This window comes from Pezoporus wallicus, unplaced genomic scaffold (genome assembly GCF_028554395.1).
Source record: "Pezoporus wallicus isolate ANWC-B61680 ecotype Strahan unplaced genomic scaffold, APGP_CSIRO_Pwel_v1 contig_7819, whole genome shotgun sequence".
NCBI lineage: Eukaryota > Metazoa > Chordata > Aves > Psittaciformes > Psittacidae > Pezoporus > Pezoporus wallicus.
In genome coordinates this window covers 255,500-272,916 of record NW_026642241.1, presented here as the reverse complement: position 1 = coordinate 272,916, position 17,417 = coordinate 255,500, and the positions used below count along the sequence as shown (strand labels likewise).

Below are 17,417 nucleotides of genomic sequence, written 5' to 3'. Positions count from 1 at the left end.
CACCGCCCCTCTTCTGGCGCATCGTGGTGACGTCAGTCGTAGCGCGACGCGGTGACGCGCAGTGCTGTCTGGCGGCGGCGGAGGTGAGTGAGCGCTGCGGGCTCGGAGCCCCGGAGCCCCGGAGCCCCGGTCCCGGCTCCGGCTCCGGCTCCGGCTCCGGCTCCGGCCCCGGCCCCGGCCCCGGCCCCGGCCCCGGCCCCGGCCCCGGCCCCGGCCCCGGCCCCGGCTCCAGCCCCGGCCTCGGCCTCGCGGCGGCTCCGCTGCGGCCCTTGGGTCCCGGCCTCGGTGCCGGGGCCCCCTCGCGCTGCCAGCGGCTCTCCCCGCAGCCCGGCCCCCCCGCATGGCGCGGCGCTGACGGGAGATGACCGACCAGGAGAACAACAACAGCATCTCCAGCAACCCCTTCGCCGCCCTCTTCGGCTCCGTCGCCGCCGCGAAGCACTTCGCCGCCGTCCATAAGCAGCAGCAGCAGCTGCGGCAGCTGACAGGTCCGGGGCGCGGGGCCGGCGGCCAGAGGGGTGCTGTCCCCACCGGGGCGCTGAGCGCCTTCCTTGCCCCGCTGCTCGCAGGCGATGAGACCTCGGTCAGCCAGGATGACTCCGACAACAGCGTCTCCGAGAGCCTGGACGACTGCGACTACTCGGTGGCCGAGATCAGCCGCTCGTTCCGCTCGCAGCGGGAGCTGTGCGAGCAGCTCAACATCAACCACATGATCCAGAGGATCTTCCTCATCACCCTCGACAACAGTGAGCGCGGGAGCCGTTCCCCAGCACCTGAGGGGTGGTTCCGAGCCGGGGAGCTACACTGTGAAGGGCAGAGAGGGGGGAGCTGGGAGGGGAACATCACTTTGCCTTCAGGTTCTACTGCCCCCCAGCACAGTCTGTGTCCCTCTGGGTGAAACGGGTCCCTCCGTGTCTCTCTCAGGTGACCCCAGCATGAAGAGTGGGAATGGGATCCCAGCACGCTGCGTCTACCTGGAAGAAATGGCTGCGGACCTGGACGCCCAGGACTGGCTGGACATGGACAACGTGGAGCAGGTAGGGCTGCCTGCCCCGGGCTTCTGGTCTTCTACTGCTGTGGCACTAGGAACTGTGTTTGTTTCCTTGTGGCACATCCCAGATGCAGCCTGTCTGCTGCTGCTCTGAGGAGAGTGGAGGCTCTGGTGGAGCTCTCAGCTTAGCGCTCTGTTAGGGCTAAGGGAGGGATGGAGCGAGCTTTTCCGAGCATAAACAAGCGGGTGCCAGGAGGCTGTTTCCCGGAAGAGTTGTCTCCTTGTCCTCACTTCCCACCTACCTCTGCCCAGGCCCTGTTCGCCCGCTTGCTGCTGCAGGAGCCTGGAAGCCACCTGATTCACATGACCTCCAACAGCACACAGAACCTCTCTGCCGACCGGGACGCCGGGGAGAGGCAGATCCTACGCTACCTCTATGCGTGTTTCCAGAGGGCAAGAGAAGAGGTAGACAGGGGCTTCAGAGGAGGAGGGTGGCTTTGTCACTCAGCGTTCTGGGCTGAGGTGACTGAGCTGAGCTTTTAGAGGCCAGAAGCAGATGCCAGGGTCCCAGCTCTGTCTCCTTGTGCAGATAACCAAGGTCCCAGAAAACCTGCTGCCCTTTGCCGTGCGCTGCCGGAACCTGACCGTGTCAAATACTCGCACTGTGCTCCTCACCCCAGAGATTTACATCAACCAGAACGTGTACGAGCAGCTGGTGGACCTGATGCTGGAGGCGCTGAGAGGGGCCCGTAAGTCCAGCTGAGTGGAGCAGAGCCTGGGCTGCCCCTGGTCCTAAAAGGGAAGGCAGCGTTTAGGCTGCAGCACCTGTAGCACACTGTGATTCTTGCTTCCCTGCCAGAGTTTGAAGACATGACCGAGTTTCTGGAGGAGGTCATAGAGGCCTTGACAATGGACGAGGAGGTGCGGACGTTCGGGGAGGTGATGGTTCCCGTGTTTGACATCCTGCTGGGCAGAATCAAGGACCTGGACCTCTGCCAGATCCTGCTCTACACATACCTCGACGTGCTCCTCTACTTCACCAAGCAGAAGGACATAGCAAAGGTGGTTGCCTCAGCCTGGTCAGGAACTCCCCTCAGCAGCATGTTTGTAGGACATAATCTGGGGAGGTCAAACAGCACTTCAGTGTAACAACATCCTGTGTGTGCTCTTTTACCCCTCTCCTCCCTTCCTTTTGCCTGCCCAAAGCTGTCAGTTTGTGTTTGTTTTCATTTCACTGGGATTTTACACAGCTGTCAGCATGCCCTGCCATGTCCCCCAGGTTTTTGCAGGCTACATCCAGCCCAAGGATCCCAGCAATGGACAGATGTACCAGAAGACTTTGCTAGGCACCATCTTAAACATCTCCTGCCTGCTGAAGACCCCCGGTGTCGTGGAGAACCATGGCTACTTCCTGAACCCATCCCGATCCAGCCCGCAGGAGATCAAAGTGCAGGAGTCCAACATCCATCAGGTGAGCTGAAGCACGACAGTGCTTCCCAGTGTGTTTGAGTGGCCTCTTGGTGCCTCAGAGTTAAAGATGTGGTATCAGGGCTTGAGTTCCACCCCTGGCTCCTTCATAATCCCTCAAACACGTTCTGTTCCTGCAACAGTTTATGGCCCAGTTCCATGAGAAGATCTACCAGATGCTGAAGAACCTGTTGCAGCTGTCCCCAGAGACAAAGCACAGGATCCTCTCCTGGCTGGGAAACTGCCTCCATGCCAACGCAGGACGCACCAAGATCTGGGCAAACCAGATGCCAGAGATCTTCTTCCAGATGTATGCCTCGGATGCCTTCTTCCTCAATCTGGGAGCTGCCCTCCTGAAGCTGTGCCAGCCCTTCTGCAAACCCAAATCTGCCAGGCTCCTGACCTTCAACCCTACCTACTGTGCCCTGAAGGAGCTGAACGAAGAGGAGAGGAGGAGTAAAAACGTACACATGAAAGGTGTGCCCAGACCTTGGGGGAGCAAGAGAAAGACGAGGGGAATGTCCTCGGGTCCCTGCTGCTCCCAGTAGTGCCCTCCCCTCGTGTGTGGGTAAAGGGAGAAGACTGGGGAGGAGCAAGGGGACAACTGAGCACAGAGAACAGGCTGCCTGGCATCACCAGCCATTCTGTGTCTTCAGCAGGGGCACTCTTGAGCTCTTGACTCAGAGACACTTTTCATTGCAGGTCTGGAAAAGGAAACGTGTCTGATACCCGCTGTGAGTGAGCAGGAGCCTGAGTTTGCCAACAGCTACAACCTGGTAACAGAAAACCTGGTCCTCACACAGTACACCCTTCACTTGGGGTTTCACAGGTGGGTGCTCGCAGATACCCCCAGTGCTGTTCCCACCCCTGTGCTAAGCTGTCAGTGAATAGTCAGAATGCAGAGCCGGCAGCTTGAACTGCTGAGTACCAAGCACTGAAGTTTTGGCCTCAGGCTAACTGAATTTGGAAGGAATTCCATTTGCTGGTGCTCACAGGCAGTGCTGACAGTCCATCAGGTGCCACACTGCTTATAGAAACCTGACAGCCAAATGCTAGGTGCCGTGGGCCACTCGCTTCCCCCTTTCCTCGGGGAACAGGCTGCAGGCATCTCACTTCTGCCCTAGAAAGCCTCTGCATTAGAGCTCCTGCCCCTTCGAGCTGCCCAAACCAGACTGCATGGGAAGCAGAGAGAGGTTCCTGCTGTCCACTTCTAGGAAAGGGTTTCTCTGGACGCTGTAGCACACTTTCTTTCAGCTTCCTTCTGCAAATGGTTGCCTGGATACACTGAGGTCACCTCTGATCCCAGCACTGTCCCCTTCTGGTTGATTCTCTAAATATAGAACTCAATGGAAAAGTTCCACAAGTGGCTTGTTGCTGGGAAACTGCCTGTGTCACTCTGCATGGTGCTGGATCCCTGACCATGCACCACAGCGGGGTTGTCCAGACCACTCCACAGACCACTGCAGTTCCTCAGCAGGCTCTGGGATCCCCCAGGCCCCTGCTTGCCTTTCCCTAAAGGCTTCCTATTGCTGGTGTCCCAAAGAGGTTATCCCCAGGAAAGGGTTTGAGTGGACTGGCAGAGCAGGATAAAGCCCACGCTGTTCTCTGGCAGTCTGCAGTCTTCTCTCACCTCCTCGCCTTGTTTTCGGGTAGGTTGCACGACCAGATGGTAAAGATAAACCAAAGCCTTCACCGCCTGCAAGTAGCGTGGCGAGAAGCTCAGCAGAGCTCCAGCCCTGCTGCCGACAGCCTCAGGGAGCAGTTTGAGCGCCTCATGACCATCTATCTGTCCACCAAGACGGCCGTGACGGAGCCGCAGATGCTGCAGAACTGCCTGAACCTGCAGGTGTCCATGGCAGTTCTGCTGGTGCAGTTGGCTGTGGGGAACCGTGGGACGGAGCCGCTGGAGCTCACCTTCCCTCTGCCCGCGGTGCAGGACAGCGCCTTGGCCTATGTACCAGGTGAGACCCTCGTGCTGTGCTGCTCACCCTGCACAGGGCCTCACTGAGGTGCTTAATGGACATTCTGCCTTTGGAAAGAAGGTGCTGGGATGTGTAGGGAATGTCGGCTGCAACTTGTCAGAAGCTCTGAAGGCAGCTGGGACCTCCGAGGTCACTTAACAGGCTGTGATCCTGGTGCCATGCAGATGAGCACTGGGAGGGCTGACCCTAGCAGGGCATGGTGCTGCAAACTTCCACTAAATACCTTCTCAATTTACTGTTCTCTCCATGTGCAAAGTCTTCCTTGTGTCCTCTGTTGTCTCGAGATGTGTGTAACTGCGTACGATGGGCAGACAGCTGCCGGGTCCTGTGATGGAGTGAATCCCGTGTGGATCAGGCTGGGTTTCCCTCATGTCTGGCGTGTTCCGACACAGTCAGTTAGGTCCCAAAGCTTTAACCAGAATGGGGGTGATGAGGGGAGAGTGGATGGGAGGCTGAGAAGGGTGAGAAGAGCTCATGCACTCATGCACAGTCTCTGTTTGCAGAATTCTTTGCTGATAATTTGGGTGACTTCTTCATTTTCCTGCGGCGTTTTGCTGATGACATCTTGGAGACATCTGCGGATTCCCTGGAGCACATCCTTCACTTTGTCACTGTGTTCATGGGTGACGTGGAGAGGTACGTACAGCCACGGTGCGAGCCCTGTGTGCTGGCAGAGCTCTCAAGGGGGACTAGGAGGGGAGGCTGCAGGAGAGGCACTGGGGCTTGGTTTATGCAGCCATGAGTGGGTTCATCCCTTTGGAAAAGCTCAGTCCTGCCTGTAGGAGGTACAGGGAATGTGACCCAGCCTGAAGGACCCAGGTGTTACAGGAGGTGTAGATGGGATTCAGTGTCTAAATACCTGTTTGGTCATATTCCACCGGAGCCTCGTCAGCTGGAGCCCCTTTGGTCCTTGTTAGAGGAAGGCACTGGGATTGATCTGTTTGGAGTATCTCTGTGGAGGCTCCTGTGGGAGCTGAGCAGGACTGAGCAGTGGTATCGATCCTCTCGGTACAACACCGCCGCAGACACTGCATTTCTGCTCTCCTTTGTTTATTCTCGTGTGTAAACACAGCAGGGTGCTGGAGGCTTCACTTGGTTGGCAGCTCCTGCTGCTCCCGCTGGCCCTGGCAGAGGGAGGCTGTGGCACTTCCTGCCTTGGGCAGTGGGTTTGGCTTCTGCTCCATGTGTGTGGCAGACAAGAACTGTACCCTCAGCTCGGTGATTTGCACTGGGCAGGAGGTGAAATGCTTTGGATTTGCGGAATGAACGAGAAGTTTGCTAGGGAGCAAACAAGTCAGTGTGGGCTGTGAGCTGTTCCCACTGCCAGAAAGCTGTTGTGGGAGGGATGGAAGCAACAGCTTTGCCATTCCCACACCGTCTGTCCTCCCTGCCTGGTTTAACTGTGGTATTGAGTGCGTGCCTGTGCCCGTGGCTCCGGTATAGCGAGTAAGCTCTGAACACCAGCATTAGCTTTACAGGCAGTCCACAGCAAGGTGGCACTCCTGCAGGGATGGAGCATTCCCTGATCCCGCACCCTCCTGATGCGCTGGGTTTGCTCTTTTGCAGGATGAAGAACCCCCACCTGCGAGCCAAGCTGGCAGAAGTGCTGGAAGCTGTGATGCCTCACCTGGACCAGGCGCAGAACCCCCTCGTCTCGAGCGTGTTCCACCGCAAGCGCGTGTTCTGCTCGTACCAGAATGCCGCCCACTTGGCCGAGGCGCTCATCAGAGTCTTTGTGGATATCGAGTTTACGGGTGAGCACCAGAGGGGAGAGCTCTTCCCTCTGCGGCAGCTGCAGGGGGAGCGTCCCCAGGGTTTGAAACGGATCTGTTCTGGCTTTAAGCTGCTCGGTTGCGTCAGGCCTGCAACATTCCAGCACAACATTGGTATTCCCAAACTTCTGGTTTGTGCAGAGCTATGTACCCAGAGAGGATGACCTCCAGGGCTCAAGCTTTTCAGCTTTGCAATGCTGTAGCATTGGGTCCTTGCCCATCGCCTTCTAGAGTGGGGTCAGTTGTACTGTGCCTGTGCCCAGTGCTGCGTGGAAAGATGTTTCTTTACCTGTGCATAGGTGATCCACACCAGTTCGAGCAGAAGTTTAACTACCGCCGCCCCATGTACCCCATCCTGAGGTACATGTGGGGCACGGATTCCTACCGGCAGAGCATAAAGGTGAGGCGGGAGGACATTGGGAAGTGTGTTTGTGCAGTTCCCTAGGGAGCGTGCCGGCCTGGGCTCTCCCAAAGCGCTCAACACGTGCTTCTTCCTTCCAGGCTCTGGCTGATTATGCCTCAGAGAACCTGGAGGCAATGAACCCCCCTCTCTTCTTGCGCTTCCTCAACTTGCTCATGAACGATGCCATTTTCCTACTGGATGAAGCCATACAGGTAGGGCTGAGCATCCCGAAGAGGAGCTCAGGGACTTCATCAGATCCAGCATGAAGCATGCTGGGAGAGTCACAGGGAAGTTTCCCTGCTGCTTATCTGGATGCAGACAGGCTTTAAACAACCTCTGGGGGTTTTGAATATCAAATCCCCTCGGCCATGCTGCAGGTGTGATCCTGACAAAGGCCCTTTGTCTCCAGGGTGTTCTCCTTTGGGTTTATGAGGTGTTCCTCTGGTGCCGGCCCAGTGCGGGACAGGGCTGGCTTTGCCACCACTGCCTGTTTGCCAGCCTGTCCTCCCAGCTGCTTCCCTGCCCTGTCTTTGCAGTACCTCAGTAAGATCAAAGTTCAGCAGATCGAGAAGGACCGTGGCGAGTGGGACAGCCTGTCCCCGGAGGCTCGCCGCGAGAAGGAGTCCAGCCTGCAGATGTTTGGTCAGCTGGCACGCTTCCACAACATCATGTCCAACGAAACCATAGGCACGCTGGCCTTCCTCACCTCCGGTAGGGAGAGCAAAAACCCCTGCTGGGAGCTGGGGCCCGGGTGGCTCTGGAGCTCAGGGAACTGCTGCTTTCTGTTCCAGAAATTAAGTCCCTGTTTGTGCATCCGTTCCTTGCGGAGCGCATCATCTCCATGCTCAACTACTTCCTGCAACACCTGGTTGGGCCGAAAATGGGAGCTTTGAAAGTGAAGGATTTCAGTGAGTTTGACTTCAAGCCACAGCAACTCGTGTCTGACATCTGCACCATCTACCTGAACCTTGGGTATGTGATGGGGAGAGCTGGTCCATGGGGTGGCAGGAGACATCCTGAGAACACTGTGGCTAGCAGAGGCCCTTGGTGGGCTTTTTGGCAGGATGCTGTGCTCTTCTGTAACAGTCTTAACTCAATGATGCCAGGGAGTCAGACGCAGCCCAGGTGGCATGGCTGGAAGCTAAACACTTATCATGGTTACGTTCATACCTTGGGTCACTCTGGAAAGGGTCTGGGGGAAGCACTTCATTGCAGTCAGGCTTTTCTCTAGCCTTGAGTTCTCTGCTGGAGTAGTGCTGCTGTCCTGGGGGCTGCGTTTTGCAGCCTGATACACGTGGATTCTTAAACCTTTGCTCTCTTTCCACCTGCGGCCCAGGGATGAGGAAAACTTCTGTGCCACGGTGCCCAAGGACGGCCGCTCCTACTCGCCAACGCTCTTCGCCCAGACCGTCCGGGTCCTGAAGAAGATCAACAAGCCTGGGAACATGATCGTGTCCTTCAGCAACCTGGCCGAGAGGATCAAGGTGAGAACCCCACTGAATTTAGGCACACAGAAAAGGAGGGACTGGTTGCTGATGTGGTTGTTCTGCCTGTGTATCCCTGTGTCTTGCTGTGGGGAGGGATTTCTGGGAACGGGGCTTTGTCTGAGGCTCCCATGGGGCAGCACCCACCAGTAAACGCTTTAGCTGTGGGCTAGGAGCAAAGAACCAGGTTAAAGAACCAGAAGCCCCAGTGGCTGAAGGCTCCACGTGCCGCCCAGTCTCTTGCAGACCGGCAGCAGCAGGAGGAGGAGACGTACGCAGATGCCTGTGACGAGTTTCTAGACCCCATCATGAGCACACTGATGTCTGACCCCGTGATCCTGCCCTCATCCCGTGTCACCGTGGACCGCTCGACTATAGCCCGGCACCTCCTCAGGTAAGCGGCGCTTTTGGAGGCCTGTCTCACTTGTCTCCTGCCTCCTCCTGGCCTCTCCTGCTCCTCATTTTATTTCTAGCACTGGGACTGTCCAAATGATCCCCTCCGTGCTTTGTCTTTCAGTGATCAGACAGACCCTTTCAACCGGAGCCCCCTCACCATGGACCAGATCAGACCAAACAGAGAGCTTAAAGAGAAGATCCAGCGGTGGCTTGCAGAGAGGAAGAAGCAGAAGGAGGAGCTGGAGGATACGCTGAACTGAAAACAGGGATCTTGGCCCTAGACCTACAATCACCGGCCAGATAAATGCCTCGTGGGGCAGTGGCTGGAGCTCCAGAGCAAGTTGCCACCTTGACTGAGGATGTACCATGTCGGCATCGATCCTTGGACCTTCCCTTTCTTCCCTTGTTCTGTCTCTTCCTTTCGAGACTTACTGTTTAATACTAAGACTTTCCACTGCACTACAGCTTTGAGCCTCTGCGTAGGGAAGAGCACAGCCTCTCTGTGTGTCCTGGGGCCCCGGCCCTCTCCCATTTGTTCTTTCCCAGCCACGCCAAAACCTTCCCCCTGTTCCATTCCTTCTACGCCCATAGGCTCAGTGTGAAGGCGCCGCCGTCCCCAGGGTCAGATGTGGGGCGGTTGTGCTAACTTGTACATGCTCGTTCGTTTTCCTGATGTCTGCTGGGGCCAGAGGGGTGCTGGAAATTAAAGGTGGAGATGATCTTAGAGCTGGTGCTGGAGTCTGGCAGCGGCGGGGCGGCCCTCGCTGTAGGACAGCCTCGGACTGGGGCGGGAGCGGCACCCTCGGGTCTCGAACTCGCGGCTCCCGCGGCGGCGCGCTCCGCCCCGCGCACGTGGCCCGGGGGCTTTGCGGGCTGCCCTCGCAGGTGCCTGATTGGAGAGGCAGGGTCAGGCGGCGCGAAGGGCAGCCGCGGCTGCGGGGGCCTGGGTGGGCGCGGGCGCGGCGGGGTGACATTGGGCCGGGCAGCAACATGGCGCAGAAGGTGGTGCAGGCCCTCAGCACCCGCGGGCCGCAGCTCCTCAGCGGTGAGCACCGGGAACGGGGACGGGGGAGCGGGAATCGGGGGGGCCGCGAGCCGCTGGGTAAACGCGTGTTCTCCCCTCTGCCGCAGCCGCCGTGGCGTACTCGAAGCCGCGCCTGGCCACGTTCTGGTACTACGCCAAGGTGGAGCTGGCCCCGCCGACCCCCGCCGAGATCCCCCGCGCCGTTGACAGCATGAAAGCCTTGATCAGGGGCTTCCAGACCGGCCGCCTGGCGCAGCTCACCGTCAGGGTAACGGCGGGGCGGGAGCTGGGGGCACAGCACCGGGGAGGGCCCCGGCATCGCTCCACAGCGTCCCTGTGGCTCCTGCTGGGCTCTGAGCCCACGGGTCAAGCCGCTGCCTCCTCCTCCTCCCCCTGCCGTGTGTATCAGCCCATCCACGCAGCGTGAGACAGGGCCCGCAGGAGTCACGCGTGCTGCAGTGGGCTTTGTCCCCACCTGGTTGACCCTCCAAAGATGTGTGGCGGTTGGTGCCGGCTTCCAAAGAGCCGCATTTATAAGATAAATGTAAATGATACAAGATACACGCTTACATTTATCCTATTTATTTTGCTCTGAGGAGGTTCTGCAGCCTCCTGAGGTCCTGCTGGCTGGATTCTGCAGTAATTCCTAAGACACACTGGCTTGATGTGCTCTGTTGGTGCCATGGAAACCGAGGGAGCTGCTCGCAAGAAGCTGAAGGAGCTGAGGGTTGAAGCAGGTTTTCTCTTTTCTTTCAGGAAGCGGTGAGGAACGGGCTGGTGGCCACAGAGGTGCTGATGTGGTTTTACATCGGAGAGATCATAGGCAAGCGTGGCATTATCGGGTACAACGTCTGAAGGCTCATCCTCAGTAACACCGTCCTCGGGGCCATGTCCCCAGTCTATGTCAGGGTGGGTGACAATAAAGCCAGAACCGGTGTTGAGCTGTCCTGATCCTTTGTGGTGACTGGGGCTCTGGTTGTGGAGACTGGCTCTGTGGAGCAGGAGTCTTCCAGGGTAAGCTGAGCTTGACCATACCCATCGTCCTAGCACCAGCACAAGCTGCCCAGGAGCCCCCAGGGCTGCGTGTTCTCAGCCAGCTCCTGTGTACAAACCCCAGTGTAGCGCCTGCTCACTCACATGTTTCCAGAAACTCATATGCAGGAGAAGTACTTGCGGGCCAGGAGTTCTGCCAGGGTAGGACTTGCCTCTGTTTATGGTCCTGGGAGATGGTTTCTAGCCAGGGCTGCTTCTTGCTGGTGCTGTTCTCAGGGCTGTGTGCTCAACTCACTGGTGCATCCACAGGCCCCAGCCTGGCTGCCCTGATTGCCCCTGATGCCTCGGGCACAGCTGTTGTGCTAGTGGCACGGTGATTCCTCTCCTCCCCACCACAGAGCTGACATCCTGAGTGCTTCACCCCAGCAAGAGGCCCTGTGAAGTGCTGGTGGGCGGCCCAGGTGAGTTCACAGCACTTGTGTGTTGGGTGACTGGCAGGGCATCAGTGGCAAAGCTTTTCTGGTTGAAAATAAAGGCTCCTGACACAGTGACGGTGGCTCACAAGTGATGGGGAAACCAAATGCAGAGGAACCCACCCGCTTCCATAGGTGAGTCTGCCGCCTCAGTGTCCTGTGCCCACCCAGGAGACCATAACTTCGGTTGCGGCAGCAGCTCTGGAGAACTTCGTTGGTACCTGGGACTCGCTGCGTGCTCCTGTTGCTCCCTTTGCTGCCCAGGACTTTGGAATTTCTCTCTCCCCTCTGAGGAGGTGATGCTTGGTGCAAATCTAACCAGGGCTGCAGCCAAATGTCCTGCCTGAGCCTGCCAGACTGAGGGATGGCCCTGAAAATGGCACCTCACTGGGAGCTCTTCACTCCTCCCTTCCTAAAGCCATTGCCCAGCAGGAAGATACTGCCAGGCCCCGCAGCACAGGGAGGTGGCTCTTGATCAAGATGGACAGGAAGGATTTAAAGCATGATCTTGACTCACAGAAGGTTTCTGGACCAAGGAGTGACTGTGCCTGATGTTGCTCAAAGGCTGCCCACCCTGTGGGACTTGTTCTGACCTGTGCACTCTGTTCTTGGGGCGGACGGACACGCACTGGCAAGGGAGCTGCGCCGTGGGGGGTACTTCAGACTGCCTGTACTGGGAGGATTGGGTTAAACCAGACTGGCAAAGCAGGGCAGAGCTCGGGCACGCTCCAGGCCTGGTCGTGCTCCCTCGAGAGACAGGCACAGTCCAACTGGGATTTCCCTCCCTGAACTCCGCGTGGGAAGCCCCCGAGCACCCCGGTCTGAGAGGAGCAGAAGCGGCACCTCTGAAGCCCGTGGCCTGCAGGAGCTCTCCTTTGCTGCTCACACCGCAGAGCCCCCTGCCCGGTGGCCTCCGCCGTGGGGCAACGGCCCCTGCCTGCCTCCGCTGCGCTCTGCCGGACACAGGTACCGCACGTTCCCCAGACGGAGCGCTCTGTAACCGGGCTCGGTGCGCTCCAGCTCCCGCCTCTCGCCCGCGGCCGTTGGGGTGGCTGCCACCGGGGATCCCCGTCCGGGGCCCAGGGGCGGGTCCGCCCCGCGCCCTCCCGCCGGCGCCCCTCGCCCCACGCCGGGCCCGGCGCTATGGACGCGGGTGGCGGGGCCGCCTATGCCGTATGCGCGACCCCGGGTACCGGCTCCTCGCGCCCTCCCTCGGCATGTCCGCCGCGGTTATGCGGGCTGCTTGCTGCTCGGTACTGCAGCAAGCACGTTCCGGGGCCCTCCAGAGGGGGGCCCCGCGCCTGGATGGCCCTCCGAGCTATGAGGCGCTGAGGCGACGGGAGGCTGAGCTATCCAGGACGGGGGGCCGCGCAGGAGCTCGCGCCCGGGACCCTGCATATCGCCCAGCGTTATGCCGGGCTGGCATCCGTCGCTAATGGCTTACTCAGGCGCCCGGGCGGCGGGATGGCGGGGCCCCGCAACCTGCATGAAGCCCGCTGTTATGCAGCAGCTCTAAGGGCCGGAGAGGCGGTATCCAGGGCGCGGGGCGCGGCCCGGCCCCGCTCTCTGGCTCGTCGCCTCACAGTAAAGATGGCGCACAGCGGTCGGTGGCGCTTCCCTGCCCGGCCCGGCAGCGGCGGCTGGGGCCGCCGGGGGCTGGGAGGGTCCCGGCTGCGGGTGCCGGCCGTGCGGAGCCTGCGACCCGCCGAGCCGGCGGCGGCGCCGGCGGCGGCGGGCGAGGGAGAGCGCGGCGGCCCGTGCTCCGGCGGGGCGGCGGGAAGCGGGGGAGGCGGGGCAGCGCCGGGCTCCGGCGGCTCCGGGGGCCCCGCGGCCGGGGTGGGACCCGGCTTCGACGCGGCGCTCCAGGTCTCGGCCGCCATCGGCATCAACCTGCGGCGGTTCCGCGCGGCCTGCGGCGCCGAGGCGGGCAGCGGAGAGGTGAGATGGGGCGGCGGGGCGGGGGGGAGGGCGCGGCGCGGCCCGCGGGTCCCGGCCCGCAGCATCCCCGCTCCGCGGCGGCGGCGGCGCGGGCACACCCCCTGCCCGCACAGCCCTGCCCGCGCCGCACGGACACACCTACCCCTACCGCGCCCGCGGGGCCCGCGCCGCCGCTCCCGCTCCCCGCACAAAGGGCGCGCCCCGCCGCCGCCGCCGCCTGCCCGCGGGCTGGGAGGGGAGGGGGTCGCGGGGGGAGCCCGGCGCGGCGGGCGGGAGCGGCGGGGGGGGTGACGGGGGGGGCACGGCCGCCCTCCGCCTCCGCGCCGCGCGGTCCCTCCCCGCGCACGCGACTTGCCGCCGGTGCGCCCTCCCCGCCGCCGCCTCCATTATCTTCCTCCCGCCGCTCTCTCCCTCCCTCTCCCGCGCCCCCCGCGCGGGGACGGACGCGCTTCCCCGCTCCCGGGAGGTAGGACGGGGCCGGGGGGTGGCTATGCGGGGCCGGGCGCGCGTCTCTCCCGGTTGCGGAGGCTGCTCTGCGGGGAAACGCGGCCTTCCCCCGCGGGAGGCGGCGCGGGGGGACCGCGGGCATCCTCCCCTTCGCGGCCCGGTGCGGCGGAGCCCGGGGCAGTCATCGGCCGCGGCCAGCCGGAGCGCCGGCTGCGGCTTTCCTTTTTTTTTCCCGTAGTTGCTCCTTTTCCTGCCTTCATCTTCATTTTAATTTTTGTCCGAGCCTTTCGAAGGCAGCCAGAGCAGGAGTCTGACAACAGCCCACCCACTGACAGCACAGGGAAGACATGATGGGGGTGTGTTGCTTACTACGAGCTGCAGCACTGCTTTCCCCCAGCCCTCGCTTTGCATCACTTGTTAGCTGCGTCCTTGCGCCAGCACGAAAATTCCCAGGGCCTTTGTGGCAGGAGCTGTGTTGGTTTGTTCAAGGCCAGGTCTATCTGTTCTTCTCAGGCAGGTTGTCAGCTGCAGAGTGGGAGAGCCTATCTTTGTTGATGTTTTGCTGGTTTCAGGAGCACTTCCTGGGTTTCTCCCTCGCTGGCCATATCAGAGTTTGTTAAATGAACTTTATTTATTAAAAATAGAGGTCTCTGTGCCTCTCAGCCTGGTTTGGGTGCACGCTGTTGAGCGCTGTGCACTAGAGTTGCTCACCCGCGGCTGAGCTGGAGTCACTCCGGGCTGCAGGGTTCAGGCTGCAGTACTGGGTTGGCTTTGCATGCCCAGGACTGGTCCTGGAGCACTCGTCACCTTTGTGCCCACCACTGCAGGTGTCACCTGGAGCTGCCCTCCCCAGGCCTGTTACCCAGAGCCCGGGTCGGAAGGGCTGCGGTTTAGGGCACTTGTACAGTCTCTGTCTGCAGTAGACTGGGTGCAGTGGAATTTACCAGGGCTGCTTAAAAGTAGTCAATGCATCTCCAGCGCTGGTTCAATGGCAGAAATGACTGAAATCCGCCAACCAACCCAACCACAGAGGTAACACGTTGCAAGGGGTTGGGGGCAGGCGAGCTGCTTTTTTCTTGCTTTTCTCTGAGGTGACACTGGTTGCTTGGGTTTTACTCTAATTCCAGTTGCCTTAAAGCAGGTTTTTTGCATCTCGGAATCCCTCTAAAACATTCTCAGAAGGTCTATGTGAGTTTGGCCTCTGGGGCATCCTTGCTTTAAAATAGCATCAGTATGTTCATGGTGCCAGCAGCTGATGGAGACAAGGTCTCTTGTATCTGAAGAAGCTTATTTCTTGCATTGCTTTTCTAGTTAGCTGCTAAAGTCTTCTGTCTAATAACATGACATACAGTGGAAAGTTATGCTCATGTCTTTGTGGCTTGGTGTCAGCAGATTGAGCTTCACCTGGGCTCTCAGGAGCAGGGCTTGAAGGGGAAGACCCCAGACCTTTCCCTCACCCCAAGTTTGCACAGTGTTCTGGCGTCCTTGGGGGCACATTCAGGTTCAGTTAGTTCACCAAGCTGATTTCTTTTCTTGGGAGAAATGGAGCAGTTTTGCACTGAAGGACCTCATTCTCCTGAGCATGACTGCATGTTTTATAGTCATAGTGAAGATGGCAGTGCTGCTGCTGGCCACCAGAAGCAGTAGGATGAGCTCTTCCCTCCTGTGGGATGAGTGTGGAGGATGCAGAAAGAGTTCCAGCACACGTGGATGCCCCCCATGCTCCCCTTAGGGGCAGGGGCAGGGGCAGCTGAGCATTGGTGTTGAAATGGTGAAGTTCTGGTGCTGTGTGGTACCCTGCTTTGGGTGGAGATGTTCTTCCAGAAAGGGGCTTCCAGAAGACCCTGCTGACCAGGGCTCATCAGTCCTTTGGTGCTTGCACCGTTCTCTGTGGGGCTGAGGGATCACTTGTGTAACTAACTACCTGTTACACTTGATCCTCATCTTGTCTCCTCAGTTGTGTTGTGGGATGGAGCAGACTTTGTTTCTGATGTAAAGGTACCCAAATTGTGGGGTGGCCCCGCATACTCCTGGGGTGTTTTGGGTGACACTGTAGGAACCCCTGGCCGCCGCTGCAGCTCTGTGTGTCACTGACTTATCCTGAAACCAGCTTGCTTTAAGGGAGCGACAGTACGATACCTGACTTTGGCACAGCAGGAGTTGGGGTGGGAGGTGGTGGCCTTTTATCACAGTAAAGCTGTAAGTGGTTGAACATGGTGGCATTTGCACTGCGTGTCACCCTTTCGGCTTGATGTGAGTGGCACTTCCCAACAGGGGACATTTGGCTGTGCTTTCTTGGTTTATTACATCAATATTTGGTATAGAAGCAGCTTGTGCATCACTGTTAGATATCTTCTGTGCCTGTCAGTTGAGAGCTCCCTTCCCGCCTCCCAACTTTAATTGAAGCTTTGGGACATAAAAGCTGAGCATGTTGGATGCATGTTGACAGTTTACTCCATAAATCTGCATAGGCTTGAGAGCTGCAGGGACTTGAGGTTTGCAGCGGAACGTGGTGGCAGTGACAGTGTCTGTAGTAGCGCTGCTGCTGCAATTATACACAGCTTGTAATGTTTTACGAGGTGTGTGTTGGAGTCAGGGATGTTCACCCATGGCTTGTTTTGAGTCGGTACCAGATCCATGTGCTGGGAGGAAGGAGTGGCTTCGCTCCTGCCATGGTCACGCCTCAGCTGCGAGTGCTGATTACTCCCTTTCCTCCACAGGCATTACAGTTTTGCTGCCTGCTTCCAAAGTCCCTCTCCTGGCTGATGCTGAGCAGCTGCTGTGAAACCACCTGGTGCTCAGTCTGTGAGGTTGTGGTGCTGAGCCCTGCCTGGTACTTCGTGCACATGGGGAGGGAACTGCCTGTAGGCACTGATGTAAAAACAGAGGCATGGTGCAGGCAGTATGGACCATGGCCCCAGAGGTGGAGGGCTCCTGCATGCTTTTTGTTCTTGCTGAAGACTCAGGTGCTCCTTTGTCAGAAGCGTGAAAATAAAGTGCATGTTTTAACCATCCTGGTGAGTGTCCACCATTCAGGCAGCGTTACACCGTATGGGAAACTCTCAGGAGTGGTTTTGTGAAGATTTTGGGGGGAAGGAGTGTGGGGTTCCCTGTGAGAAGTTGTTCTGTGTGGCAGTGATGTTGCTGGCGGCAGTGATGGGCAGGTGAGGTGGTTTCAATGCGCACTGACAGGTTTGCTCCAGGGGCTTTTTGGCACTTGGGTTCCTACAGCTGGAAGCACAGGACAGTCACTTGCTGTGGTCAGTCCTGTGCACCAGCAGGAAGTGAATTCTCAAACCTTAAGGACGAAGGATACCATGAAATTCCCAGAGAGGGGCCAGCTGTTCCCCACTGAGCCAAGCTGCAGAGCAGAGCTTGACTTTACCACCACTTCTGTGCTTTGCCGGGTGGATGCATTTCTTTAGGAGAGGAAGATGAGTTTGTCGCTGCTGCACGTGGCTTTTAATGCGTCGATACAACAACTTTAAGGCATATCCTAAGTTTTGCAACCAGCTGTTTTGATGTGTTGGGCAGCTTTGTTACATCTGCCTTAATTTAGCAGCAAGCTCTAGAAATCTTTTCCTTTCTTAGTTATCCAAGTCTGTGTGAAGTGTTACTTTCTAACTGTCTGGTTTGGACCCAGGAGAGGCAGATTACAGTTGCCAGGGCATGATGTTGCCAGTGATCCCTTAGAAGAGGTTGGGAAGCCTTGGTCTTGCTTTGGTTACAGAATGAATCTTTCTATGTAACAGCCTGGCTGACCCTCTTCCTTGGAAGTGGTATTGAAAGCTTGTTGGAACCGGCATGAGACTGCTTCCAGTGCTCTAAAGAGCATCCCAGAGCATTCAGAGTGGAAATTGTAAATGGCAGTTTCTCATCCAGGGGACAACCAGCGCTCTGTGGAAAATGGGGACCAACTGCGTTCTGTTAGTGGGCTGCTGCTGGTGACTTGGCTGGTGGGCAGGGGTCTGGCTAGTTGTAACCTCTGACACTAGGTGTTCTTGATGTCCTGGCAGATGAAACTGCTCTGCATGCTTCGTAACACTG

At 58.6% G+C, this 17,417-nt stretch overlaps 3 protein-coding genes across 3 annotated transcripts in view; all 3 read left to right on the top strand.

The window, feature by feature from the left end:
* UBE4A (ubiquitination factor E4A) overlaps positions 1-8,954 on the top strand; it is a 130,506-nt gene extending 121,552 nt beyond the window's left edge. Inside the window, exons 2-20 of the mRNA XM_057428264.1 lie at positions 334-488; positions 570-746; positions 925-1,037; positions 1,304-1,456; positions 1,581-1,740; positions 1,851-2,053; positions 2,271-2,462; positions 2,602-2,935; positions 3,161-3,287; positions 4,112-4,419; positions 4,944-5,076; positions 6,007-6,194; positions 6,512-6,612; positions 6,714-6,827; positions 7,152-7,326; positions 7,407-7,587; positions 7,952-8,099; positions 8,336-8,493; positions 8,617-8,954. Coding sequence (XP_057284247.1) covers positions 362-488; positions 570-746; positions 925-1,037; positions 1,304-1,456; positions 1,581-1,740; positions 1,851-2,053; positions 2,271-2,462; positions 2,602-2,935; positions 3,161-3,287; positions 4,112-4,419; positions 4,944-5,076; positions 6,007-6,194; positions 6,512-6,612; positions 6,714-6,827; positions 7,152-7,326; positions 7,407-7,587; positions 7,952-8,099; positions 8,336-8,493; positions 8,617-8,755 — 3,231 coding nt within the window. The 5' untranslated portion in view covers positions 334-361 and the 3' untranslated portion in view covers positions 8,756-8,954. The remainder of the gene's footprint in view (positions 1-333; positions 489-569; positions 747-924; positions 1,038-1,303; positions 1,457-1,580; positions 1,741-1,850; positions 2,054-2,270; positions 2,463-2,601; positions 2,936-3,160; positions 3,288-4,111; positions 4,420-4,943; positions 5,077-6,006; positions 6,195-6,511; positions 6,613-6,713; positions 6,828-7,151; positions 7,327-7,406; positions 7,588-7,951; positions 8,100-8,335; positions 8,494-8,616) is intronic.
* A 468-nt stretch (positions 8,955-9,422) lies between these two features.
* ATP5MG (ATP synthase membrane subunit g) lies at positions 9,423-10,460 on the top strand. The gene is made up of 3 exons (XM_057428219.1): positions 9,423-9,540; positions 9,627-9,787; positions 10,276-10,460. Exons 1-3 carry the CDS (start codon positions 9,486-9,488, stop codon positions 10,372-10,374), a joined length of 315 nt encoding a protein of 104 aa, XP_057284202.1. The 5' UTR covers positions 9,423-9,485; the 3' UTR covers positions 10,375-10,460.
* Positions 10,461-12,154: 1,694 nt separating this feature from the next.
* KMT2A (lysine methyltransferase 2A) overlaps positions 12,155-17,417 on the top strand; it is a 41,416-nt gene continuing 36,153 nt past the window's right edge. The window contains exon 1 of the mRNA XM_057428220.1: positions 12,155-12,923. Coding sequence (XP_057284203.1) covers positions 12,450-12,923 — 474 coding nt within the window. The 5' untranslated portion in view covers positions 12,155-12,449. The remainder of the gene's footprint in view (positions 12,924-17,417) is intronic.

Coding starts and splice junctions, on each gene's coding strand:
- ATP5MG (XM_057428219.1), top strand. CDS start 9,486: ATGGCGCAGAAGGTGGTGCAGGCCCTCAGCACCCGCGGGCCGCAGCTC. Junction 9,541..9,626: donor CGGGCCGCAGCTCCTCAGCG/GTGAGCACCGGG, acceptor CCTCTGCCGCAG/CCGCCGTGGCGTACTCGAAG. Junction 9,788..10,275: donor TGGCGCAGCTCACCGTCAGG/GTAACGGCGGGG, acceptor CTTTTCTTTCAG/GAAGCGGTGAGGAACGGGCT.